Source organism: Pelobates fuscus, chromosome 4, assembly GCF_036172605.1.
Source record: "Pelobates fuscus isolate aPelFus1 chromosome 4, aPelFus1.pri, whole genome shotgun sequence".
In the NCBI taxonomy this organism is placed as follows: domain Eukaryota; kingdom Metazoa; phylum Chordata; class Amphibia; order Anura; family Pelobatidae; genus Pelobates; species Pelobates fuscus.
Genome location: NC_086320.1, coordinates 163455706 through 163468964, shown reverse-complemented (window position 1 = coordinate 163468964; position 13259 = coordinate 163455706). Strand labels below are relative to the sequence as shown.

Below are 13259 nucleotides of genomic sequence, written 5' to 3'. Positions count from 1 at the left end.
TTTTTTGATTTTACACTTGCCGGGAGACTGCCTGTCAGCACAGACAGTCCCCCTGCAGGCAGACACATGGACACCTATTGTGACCATGTGGTCGCCCTGTTGGGCGATCACATGGCCACAGGGGTCCTAATCCGCCATGGGGAGACTGTCTGGGCAGCAGGCAGTCTCCCCACACCGGGAGCACCTCCGATCGCCGCCGGGGGAACGACGGCGATCGGGTAAGTACCCTCTTAAATTTAGGACGGTTCAGGACCGTCGTCGGTCGGCAAGGGAAAAATGCCGATGACGGTCCTGAACCGTCCTGCGTCGTTAAGGGGTTAACTCCTAAATGACAGTGAATTGAGCAGTGAAATTGCAGGGGAATGATCTATACACTAATTTAGGTGACTATAGTGTTCCTTTAAAATACAAAATTAATTTAATTTTAAACATGTTTATTTTATTTTATTTTACACTACCTACCAGCAGGGGGACTGTCTGATATTTCAGACAGTCCCCCTGCTGGCAGATCCACAGCCAGCTATAGGGGGCCATGTGATCGCTCTTTGAGACCGATCACATGGCCCCCCGGGGCCTCATTTGCCGGGGGAGTGCTGCCTGGGCTGGCAGGCAGTCCTCCCGAAGAGGATCGCGCCGGAGGTAAGTACCTCCTGGCTCCTGGGGGCTTAAGCCGTTACGGCGTTCCATGCCGCCGCAACGGCTTTAAAGCCCATTTAAAGTGCGACGGCATGGAACGCCGTAACGGCGTTAAGGGGTTAATGATAAATTAAAGCCCTGTTTCTCCTGAACAAAAGGATATATAATAAGTGTGGGTGCACTTAATGTGACGGCGATGAATTATGGTTGAACAGACATATAGCGCAAATTCCAGTTTTTGTTTACGTTTTGTTTTGATCAGAACGTGCACTATTGACTCCGTCCTGAAGGGGTTAAGTAGCAATTCCTTACTCTGGTACATACTTGTACTTATTTGTGTCATTCATACTATAAGGGGAGGGTGTAGGAAGGAGGGGGAGGTCAAGATTAAAACAAGTGCTATTTGGGGGGGGGGAGGTACTAATGATTTACATACTTTCTAGTGGTTTCCACAGGGATTGAACATTAATAGAACTCTGTCCCAGCACCTGTTTTTGTTTGTTTTTTTGCATTGCTAAATCTGCTCCACATTATAATAATATACATTATTGATGAAGCATACAAATGACCATATCGCCCCCCTTAGATGACCTACATAAAGCACAAGATGGATACAGCAGCCTGTTCATTTTGACCGCACATGTAACTAATTAAGCCAAAGAAACACCTCCCAATGCACTTTGCAGACTAAAATGCTCAGAGCACGCTCTCCATGACTGAGGGAATAAAATAAATGGGAGTGGAATATGCAAAGCAGAGATTAGAAAGGCAGAGCAGTGACACAATCTGGTTACCACCCTTGTAACCAATCAGTGCACAGGAGTGCTTTCATATGCAAAATGAAAGTGAACGGAAGGTCATTAGAGCTTCATGCAGACAGCTTGCAACAGAGCAGAAGAAGAGAAGAACACCCAGAGCAGCTGATGTTACATCGAGAATCAGCATGACACAGGACAACTGCCACCAGGGCTGTGACTTATCCTCAACATCTCCACCAAGACAGTGACAACAATGCGACAGTGGCAAAGCAGGCAGCCAGCTGCGGTCACTAGATAGATACATCCCAGCTCTTGCCAGGAGTAACATTTCCAGTGTATCCACTCTGATGATGAGATCCTTGGTTCGTATAGTGTTTCTAATTCCAATCCTAAGTGTCACCCTTCTGCTCATATACTACAACAGTGTTTTAAAATGGAAAGGTATCCATAGGTATAACATCACAGAGGAGAGATTTGTTTTGGCAGAAGCCTGCGATGCCTTCACACAGGGGAAGGAGAGATCATTTGTGTTTGAAGACACCCTGGCCATTTCATTTGAAAGGGATAACTGTCGAGAATATATAAGGCAAAATCATTATATCACATCCCCCCTCTCTGAAGAAGAAGCTGATTTCCCACTGGCTTATATTATGGTTGTGCATAAAGACTTTCACATGTTTGAGAGAATGTTTAGGGCTGTCTATATGCCCCAGAACATCTATTGTATCCACGTTGATGAAAAGGCAAAGTCCAATTTCTTGCATTCTGTAGAGAGAATGGCAGAATGCTTTCCTAATGTTTTCTTGGCCTCCAGGACAGAGCCTGTGGTCTATGCTGGAATATCAAGGCTGTTAGCAGATATAAACTGCATTAAAGACCTGGTAAAATCAGAAGTACAATGGAAGTATGTTATCAATACATGTGGACAGGATTTCCCATTAAAGACAAACAAAGAAATCATACAGCATCTAAAGAGATTTAATGGAAAAAATGTTACCCCTGGGGTGCTTCCCCCCAATCATGCTATACCAAGGACGAAATATGTTCATCGGGAGGATTTAGTTCATTCATTAGTTTTGAGGACCACTTTGGTAAAGCCCCCTCCTCCTCATAACATAACTATCTACTTTGGTACAGCATATGTTGCACTGACAAGACAATTTGCTAAGTTTATTTTTGAAGATCAGAGAGCCATTGACCTGCTGACATGGTCCAAAGACACTTACAGCCCAGATGAACATTACTGGGTGACACTAAATAGAATAGCAGGTATGTACATTGTGACTTACATTTACATTTCATTACTTAGAAATAAACTGTTGTGACATAACATGTATACTACACATACAAAGTGAAAGAATTAGGAAATTCTCCAGTATGAACGCAGAATCAAAAGTTATTAACCCACTGCTGCTTCCTCCCGTGGGCACCCATGTGTTGCCCAGATCTTGATATGGATATATATGTATTTTGTATGCAGCAGGTTACGTTCTTCTGATAACAAGACACTACTTTTTTATTGATTCATACATTATAATATTGGTAAAATGCATCAAAATTCTGGGACAAAGTGGTATTTTTGGAGAAAACGGTTTCCTTCTATTTAGTGGTGATGGTGCAGATTTAGCATGTCGTTCCTGAATTGTATATGTTGCTGGGCCTATCACAGTACAATATCTAATCATGATACATTCTATGTTTTGAATTCTTATTTGAATGGTTTGGTCTGCTGGCTGTCCTGTGCCAACAATAGTGAGCTAGGGGCACAATTAGCATTGATGGGGGATCTGCAAAATGAGCTTTCCAAATATGTGACAATTGGGTCTGCTGCCCCAAACCCAACAGTGTTACTTTACAAGTTCCTTAATATATAAAACACTATTTAGTGAATAAACTTTTTAAGATGCAATACAAAAAGCCCATTGGCTAACCACCATTTGGGCACAACTGCAACTCATGTGCTCTGTAGTGGTTATGGTTTGATTTACATAATTTTTACATAGTTACATAGCTGAAAAGAGACTTGCGTCCATCAAGTTCAGCTTTCCTCACATATGTTTTTGCTGTTGATCCAAAAGAGGGCAAAAAACCCAGTCTGTAGCGCTTCCACTTTTGCATCAAACTAGGAAAAAATTCCTTCTTGACCCCAAAATAGCAGTCAGACATCTCCTTGGATCAAACAGCTAAGGTCCACTGGGCACCTTCTCTGAATCCTCTAAAGTCAGAAACTCTCTGTCAGTGCTAAACTCATTCAGATGAAGTGATTTTGATACTTAGAATCAGTAATGCCTGCCATCTAGGGATTGACTGATTATCGGTCGAGACGATATCGTCTGATATTAAGCATTTTTAGCAATATCGGTCTATAACGAAACCAATATTTCCGATAATGCTGGTGCCGTCTTCAGCTCCTCTCTTCAACTCTTGAGAGCACCCAGCTGTCAAAGCATTGCTGTGGGTTACCATTGTAAAGCTCCTCGTGGACACCAGGCTCGTAAGAGTTGGCGATAGGAGCTGCTGGAAAGAGAAGATAGCATGTGCTTGTTCCCATCAAAGCCCAATTCAGTATGAAACCCCTTGGCATCCTGCACAAAGCCACTGGAGTGAAATACCCCCTCCTGAAATACTAAAAGGCAGGGGGGGGGGGGGGGGAGGGGATAAAATAAAAATATTTGAAAAAAAAGGGCAATGTAATAATAAAAATGTATTTTATAAAATATTTTTTATTAAAAAAAGATTTTAGCCCTCAGGATTAGTCACATAATCATACCCCTCATATTTATACACACACTGCGTCCAGTTTAACCCACACCCACTGCATCCACTTCACTCACATAAATATTCTTGCAAAAATTAAAAATCTAACTGGCATGTATATTTTCTACATTTACCTCTCAATGAAAAAGATTTACAAATATACCCTATTAAATAAAAAAAAAAAACAGGTTCAGTTAATAGTAGATTTGAATTTGTTTATCTTTTTCAAAACTGTAAATGTACAGAATATCGGTACAAGTTACTAGCTATCGGCCTTACAGTCCACAGATTATCGGTATTGGTATCGGCCCTAAAAAGCAATATTGGTTGATCCCTACTGCCATCATAATCATGCTACAAGTGATGTCTTGGTGGTATATACCACCTTAACACTAATGTCTCTTTCGTACCATGTCACCTATCTACTCTTTGTCTCTGTCTCCCTCTTTATATCTCTGTCCTCTCCACCTTTACCTTTTTATGTCACCCTCCTCACCTCGTAATTTAATTTTTTTCTTAGTTCCACTTTTTTTGTGAGAAAGCATCAATTCTTCTCTTACCATCTCTGTCCCCCTGTTGTCTCTTTTATCAATGTTCATGTCTCTCTCAACCTAACACCCTCACTAATTGTCACATGCCAGTACTTTTAATATTATGTATATTTATCCCAATATTTAACAAATATGTATTTGTGAGGTGTCAAAAATGTAATTAAATGTAGAAATCCACACATTTCTATCCTGCATCTGGGCACCTCCATCGAAGCTCCCTGTCAATCATTGTTATAAACTCTGTGCTTTGCACCTGGCAGTCAGCATAGAGAAAACAAACAGAAAATAGAAAATAAATGTGACAATGTTTCCATTTCTTCTGTTCATTTGCAATGTTTGACCTGCTTGAATTTTATTATCTATTTTCCTAACGTTCCCATTTTGTATTTCTCAATTCTCTTCATTATATTGTGGGTTCTTCGCTAGTTCATTATGCAGAGACGTGTAAAAAAACAAGGCGTAACGTAACGCAACCCTTTGCAATTGAGTCTAGCATCAATGATAACCTTTCCAAATGTGAATTTAAATATAAACTAACTGAATGTTTCCCAGTAAGATAATACTATCCAATACTTCCAGTAAAACAGAAACCAACAACAACATGAATTAACATTGTAACTGAGTGATCGCGTATGTAAGAAAAAAAAAAAATACAGATTGCGTATAATCAAAATGTGATTCTGGAGATTACTAAGAGTATCTATATGGCATATTTGCAATTTATCAGGACTGTACTAGGTGAAGCACGACCTTTGCAGGAAAACAATATAGTTGTCAGAAGGTAGTTATCAGTGTATAAAAATTACTTATAGAGGTCTTGCGAGAAGACACTAGACCACAGGAGTCAATAACAATTATTTATATCACCAACATATTCTGCAGTGCTGTACAATAGGTAAACAAGACAAACATTTAATTGTAACAAAATATGTATGACACACAGGAACAGTAGGTGAAGAGGACCCTGCTGAAACAAGCTTACAATCTAAAGGGGCAGTCAAGAATGGGTTTAATCCAAATTAAACCAATAATTTTTTGGCAAAATAACTTTCTCATAAGTTTTCATCTAGGGTTTTAGTATTTTCTGCAGATCTGTGCAACTGATAAAGATAAGGGCAACCGAAACCATGAGGGATACATCATGCGTCATGATATCACAATTTCAGTTTCTTTACTATTAACCTTATGTTTACTTTAATGTCAGGGTTATTCACCAAAGTGTGAATTTCTGTAAATTCCAAATCAGTTTAAAATTAAATTTGTATTTCCAATAATTCACACTTTTGTGAATAACTGTGAGTGTTCGTAGAAAGATTGGTCTCACTAGTTTTGTTTATCAAGATATCACCAACCCATCAAGTATATAAATAGGTAAAGGGAGCATTTGAACTTTTTAAAGGGCATCCATTTGCTTACATAGTTGCATAGTTATATAAGACTGAAAAAAGACGTGTGTTCATCAAGTTCAGCTTTTCTCACATATGTTTTTACTGTTGATCCAAAAAAAGAGAAAAAAACTATTTTGAAACACTTTAAAAATTTGTGAAAAACTAGGAAAAAAATCATTTTCAACACCAGAATGACAGTCAGAATTCTCCTTGGATCAAGAACCCTTTCCTTTGCCTTAGACTAACTCTCATTTGTTCCCCTCTAATTTGATGACCTCATGTCCTATAAGTGGGTCTGTTTAGGAATGGATTAGCCCCAAATATATATTTGCACAATGCTATCATATCCCCTCTGAGGTGGCATTTTCCTGAGCTAAAATGTGTTAACCTGCCTCTAAAACTAAAATCTTCAATTACTCCTATTAATTTTGCAGCTCGCCTCTGCACTTTTTCTAGTGCCATAAAAGCTTTCTTACCATTGATTTTTAAAGATGAAAGATGAATTATATTTTCAGCTCAAGAAATAATGCCCGTTTAAATGCATGCCCATACCTTACTACCCATAGCAAATACTGATGGACATTGCATATTGTTGCTGAGTTTATTGTCTATAACAATTCCCAAATCCTTCTCATGTGTTTTTATTCCTAATTCACTACCAATTCACTTTACCAATTCACTTTATTGACAACTTTCTGAACTCTATGTTTAAGTCAATGTACTACCCAATAACAAGAATTTTCATAAATTCTTTTAGTTATTTTTTATTTATTTTTTTGAGAATGTATGTACCTGGAAAACTTTTTGGGTTTTTTATTGCTTTCTTGGTTATCACTTTGCCATTTTCTAATTTTCTAGTCTAGCCAACTTGGTGTTACAGGCATTATTGGCTTCATTTGGGAGACCGCAAACTATCTCTTAATAATAGAGGGACTATTCCACTGCTTGTTAGAAGGGACATCTTCCTCCAGTACAGCTACTCCTGAACTGATGCTCATAACATGCTCTTCACTCAAACAAGCAAATCTATTAAAGGAACTCTATAGTCACCAGAACAACTACAGCTTAATCTAGTTGTCCTGGTGTTTATAGCCAGTCCCTGTATGCTTTTGAATGTAAACACAGAGAAAAGGCAGTGTTTACATTACTGCCTAGGGACACCTTTAGTGGCAGTCATCCAGACGGCCACTAGAGGTGATCCTGAGTCAGTGCTGCACAGTGTGCAGTACTGACGTTCAGTGTTTCCACACTCTGCATGGAGATGCTGAACGCTCCTCATAGAGATGCACAAAATCAGGACTTGACAAATCTTTTGTCTCCCCCTAACTCCCTGCTACTACATGTAACTGTCAACCAACCTGCCTTGAATTCTTGTGCATTGAAATATTATGTGGATCTTGTTCTTGTGCATTGATATGAAAAGATCAAACTAAAGATATATATTTTCCATGTGAATTGCCATCAGTGAAAATCTTTGTGATTTCAAGCAAGCAACAATGAAGTAAGCCTGCATTGCATCAGAATAATCTTTATTGTATAATATGTAGAGAAAACGCAGCAACTGACATTAAGAATGTGTTTGTTTTTCTAGCGTTGCCATGAATTGCAACCACAATCTTCTTATGTTTTATGTAACACATTTTCAGTAAATAAATGAGTACAGTCAACGGCTGATTATCTCTTCTCACAAACTGGGTCAAAAATAACAAAAAAGAATCAGATTTATCAAACAAAACAGTTTTGTTTCTATTGAGTTTTATCTTCCCTTAGTTTTGTGCCACGAGCTTTTAGTAAATAATTCACAGCCTGTATTACAGTTTCATAACTAAACATATTAGGTGTCATATGACCCGCTCGCTTTCTAAGTCACTGTGTTTTCTGTTTTGAGTGTAAATGTGTGTTGCTACAGTTATTTGCAAGCATACTCACATGATGTTACATGGATATAGTGCTGATATTTATTTTACTCAGACTGGATAATCAGCATTGTTGTACTGTTCATTTCTCTAGCCCCAACATACCTGCTATAAGGTCCTTGATATCATTTTTAGGAAAACTCTGGGCACCATAATCACTGCAGCTTGCCTTTTTCCAAAGCAACAAATAATCAATATCTGCTCAAATAAATAGCTAGTATATATAAAATACATACTAACTTCCCACAATAGTCGGGACCCAGGGACTAATAAACGGCAGGTGTATTTACTACACAAAACACTTATACAGTCAGAATTATTTTATACATATATAACATTTATATGACAATTTTACTTAAAGGATTCAAAGTGAATTTCAAATTTATGGCCAGAGTAGCCGACCTGAGAGCATAGAATTTTTTCAGTTTGGCTAGTTCGAACTTAAATGTGACATTCACTATGAATTCTCATTCTAATAAATAAACTTTAAGACAAATCCCAACAAAGTATTATATTGGTAGATCTTATTACAAATTCGAATGTGCTCATATTTATATATATGCTTATTTTGTTATTGCATAGTACTATATTATATAACAACATGCAGGATCTTTAGCCCATATCATGCATTTTTGAACGAGGAATAATTCTAGGTATCTTCTTCATAGGCGTGCGCACGGGGTGTGCCGGGTGTGCCTGAGCACACCATAATCCCTGTGGCCCGCGCTATGTGCCTCCCTCCATGGGCCTGTGAGGGAGATCAAAGATCTCCCTTACCGACCCACTGGAAGTGAGAGATGCAGGAGAGGACCCGGGGAGCTCTTGCTAGCAGCTCCGCCGGGTTCCTCTCGTGAGGTTGGAGCGTTTCCGCGGTTACCACGCCAACGCTCAGATCACACGAGAATGAACTCTAGCCCCGCTGGCTGCGGGGCTAGAGTTCACTCACCACTGGACCACCAGGGATGGCAGCAGCACGCATACATACAGCACACATACAGCACCCTTACACACACACATACAGCACCCTTACATACACAGCACCCTCACACACACACACTAACAGCACCCTTACACACACAGCACCATAACACACACAGCACCCTTACACATACACACACACATACAACACCCTTATGCACACATACATCACCCTTACACACACAGCGCCCTTACGCACACAGTGCCTTTAGGCACACAGCACCCTCACACACACAGTGCCCTAACACATACAGCGCCCTTACACACACACACAGCGCCCTCACACACACACACAGCGCCTGCACACACACACAGCACCTTCACCCACAGCGCCCACACACACACAGCGCCCTCACACACACACATTGCCCTCACACACACACAGCGCCTTCACACACACAGCGACTTCACACACAGCGCCTGCATACACAGCGCCCACACACACACAGCACCTACACACAGCACCCTCACACACACACACAGCAGTATATGTGTGTGTTTGTGTGTGTGTGTATGCATATATATATATACACGGCGTGTGTGCTTGTGCTTTAGGGTGCACACCCTTATACAATAGGCTGCGCACGCCTACGATCTTCTTATTGTACCAGATCTGTGTGTTGTATCTATGTATTTTACTCAGCTCTGCTGTATGGGTATTTCTGTAGTCCACCTATCTCTGTATTTAATTGTTCTCTTTAAGTCATTCCCAGCTGTGTATTGTTTTGGTATCTCTTTATGGTACTGGGATCTTTGTATTGTATGGGTTTCTCTGTATTGTACCTGGCTCTATATATTGTATGGGTAAATGAGTGCTAAATAGGACAACCATTAGGGGTTGAGTTAAGCATAAAGATGCTACAGACAAAGTGCTGAGTGAAATTCTAGGGGAGGAGACTGGTGCTCCACCATCTTAAAACTTCATTAGCCTCCCTTGATTATAGACCTCACCAATCCAGAGTTTTCAAACGTAGAATATGGATGTTGGATTTATGTCACGTTTTGGTGCATGTTAGCATATATGTAGTCCAAATTACTGCATGCGTGTATACCACTTGCACAAAGCATGAATGGAGCATCTCATATACTGTATTTTCAGAGCTGGATTACCCATTAGACTGCATAGGCAGCTGCCTAGGGCCCGGGCTTAGACAGGGGCCTCAATGGCCCCTAGCTGAGCCTGGAGTGCTGGCTCTGTTCATGAGGGGGCCAGATCAAAGGATCTCCACTGCCGGCCTATATAGGGCTAACTCTCCATTCCATCAGAAAATAAATGTACAAGACCTAAATTATAAATAGCCCTGCATACTGGATGCAATTTTTTTTTAAACTTCTTGTCAACTGGTCCTTAACTACATTTTTTTTTTTTAAATTAGCATTTTGTAAAAAAAAAAAATAATAATCTTAAAATGTGGTCAGTAGTTGATGAATGCTTGTCACCTTTGTTTTGTAACTTCCTAACGTTCATAACATCCTAAGTATTACCCCTGAATGATTTATATTCTCAGGAAACAGTTATTTGTCATAAGTTATGACAGTTTGCAGATATCCTTCCCTTTTTGGTACCAAGCAGCGTCAAATTTTAAAAGATATATGTTAGTTAATGAAACATCAGTGATGTCCCATTACTTATGGTTTTACATTTACACCAACCAAACATGACCATAGTGTTTTAAAGAAAGAAAAAATAAACATACATGCTATCCAAGTGTGAGTTTTCATACTCAAATCATACAAATTATATGATGTACAATTTAATATATTTTAACCTGTTTTATCAAACAGCACTTTGTATTTGTACGATTCTGGGAGAGCAATAAACAGCTGAATTGAATAAGCTAAGTGTTAGAAATTTGTGTGGTGAGACAAGATAATGTATTATCCTCCATCACTATGCCATCCTACTTAAGTACAATAAAGGTAAAGATTATTTTTATTTTCTTTTAAGGAGGTGACTGGGGTCATAACAGAGCTTAAAGAAAATTATCAAAAATTAACATTTATATATTAAGAGGCCATGGGGCTGGTATTTGGTCCAAATGAGTGAAGGATGCACTGACCTAGCACAGGACAGCCACATATCTCCAAAAAATAATGTCCAGGTTTCTGTGTCCTCATCTGACCTGTGCATCAGTTGACTTTCAGATAAGAGGCAGATATACCCCCTCAAGTGACGCCCAGCTAATATCTAGAGCCACAGGCAAGCTTACACACAAAAGGACATGGACAGATGTAGAAGAAGAAGGTAACAGCTTCATTTCACCAGGGAACAGCAAACCGGGAATACTACACATTGACTAAAACAAAAGGAAACTGGATTCAGACAAGTTGGAAAAGTGTTTTCTTGCACTAAAACCCAATATTATAATGAATTTGGCAACATCGAAAAAACACACAAAGTCTGATAGAATATATTTGTTGAGGTGGATAAAAATAACAAAAAATATCCTTAAAAAATATTTAATGAATGTAGTGCTAATAGCTATAATGATATCATTAATAAAATATAGCACGGTGGGTGGGGGCCCTAAATTAGAATGATGGGGGGGGGACCTGTTGTCCTCACCCCTGGCCCCCACCCCTAAGCGGTGGGTGGGGGCCCTAAATTAGACTATGGGGGGGACCTATTGTCCTCCCCCTGAGCGGTGGGTGGGAGCCCTAAATACCAATAAGGGGGGGGATCTATTGTCCTCCCCCCTCACCCACACCCCTGAGCAGTAGGTTGGGGCCCTAAATACCAATAAGGGGGGGACCTATTGTCCTCCCTCCGGCCCCCCACCCCTGAGCAGCGGGTGGGGGCCCTAAATAAAATTGTAACTCCCCCAGGTGACTAGGGGTCCCCAAAGCCTTTACTTTCAATTAACCAATCAGAGTGCTGTGACAGGTAAATGTTTTTGGTTTTTTACAGGTACCTAGTTATTGGTTCCCCTCTGAATTTTTAGGGTGAGGGGGGTAGGTAGGGTTAATTATTTTTTTTGGGAGGGGGTGACTAGGGGTTTGGGTACCCCTAGTCACCTGGGTGGGGTTACATTTTTATTTAGGGCCCCCACTAGGTCCCCCCCCAATTGGTATTTAGGGTCCCCACCCAACGCTCAGGGATGGGGGCCAGGGGGAGGACAATAATCCCCCCTATTGGTATTTAGGGCCCCCGCCCACCGCTCAGGGGGGAGGACAATAGGTCCCCCCTCCCTTATTGGTATTTCGGGGCCCCACCCACCACTCAGGGGTGGGGGCCGGGACAATAGGTCCCCCCTCCCATTATTTTACTTTAGGGCCCCCGCCGCTCATGGGTGGGGGCCGGGGGGGACCTATTGTATTATTCTAATTTTGGGTCCCCACCCGCCATTTAGGGATGGAGGCCGGGGGAGGACAATAGGTCCCCCCCAATTATTTTAATTTAGGGCCCCCACCCGCCTCTCAGGGGTGGGGGCCGGGGGGGAGGACAATAGGCCCCCCCTTATTCTAATTTAGGGCCCCCACCCAGGTTAGAAGCCTTCACTTGCGTGGCATGGGTGGGGGCTCGGGAGGGGGGGACACAGGCTGCCCATTGTTTACTAGACATGCCCCTACTCACGGTATAGCGAGTTGGGGCATAATTTACTAATACTAAGTAATCTTTACTTAGTATTAGTAAATTTGGCTGAAAGACCAATTTAGGTCTTTCAGCCTTTTAGTAGATAGCTCCCTAATACCGTGGGAATTAGGGAGTTATCTACTTATTCATTTCTGTCATTCCATTGACTGGCTAAGTAACTTACATTTTATATGAATGTATATTACTTGATTGTTGTAAGTGTTGCAAATGCTTACAGCTGAATCCTGGCTATGTTTGTATACTTTTTATTTAAAATTGTATACAGTGTAACATTCTTCATTCTTCACTGGGTAGATATATTGGCATATTAGAAAGTATCCGAATGTCCGAATTGCTCTAAGTTCATCCGAATTGACATTCGGAACGAAACAAAATGCACATGTCTAGTGAGTAGTACTATCACAACGTTGCAGCTTTTATTCGAGACTTTTCTATGTTTGATGGAAGAACTCTGCACCTCTACTTTCCTTCTCGTCATGTTATAAACCGTTTGTGATCTAAGACAATCTTCATAAGTGCAAAGGATCCAAAGATTAAGGAAGAACAATGAGGAGGGCAATATGATTTGGAAAGGGAGTTAAAAAGAAGTGGAGTCTAAGGAGCAAGGGTGATAGTGGAATAGAGATCTGAGAAATGGTAGGACAAGCTAGCTAAAATAGGTAAGGATTAAGAAGGAACAA

At 40.6% G+C, this 13259-nt stretch overlaps 1 protein-coding gene across 1 annotated transcript in view; it reads left to right on the top strand.

The window, feature by feature from the left end:
- Positions 1–1509: 1509 nt before the first annotated feature.
- LOC134608698 (N-acetyllactosaminide beta-1,6-N-acetylglucosaminyl-transferase-like) overlaps positions 1510–13259 on the top strand; it is a 77535-nt gene continuing 65785 nt past the window's right edge. The window contains exon 1 of the mRNA XM_063451737.1: positions 1510–2663. Within this exon, the coding sequence (XP_063307807.1) occupies positions 1742–2663 (922 nt within the window). The 5' untranslated portion in view covers positions 1510–1741. The remainder of the gene's footprint in view (positions 2664–13259) is intronic.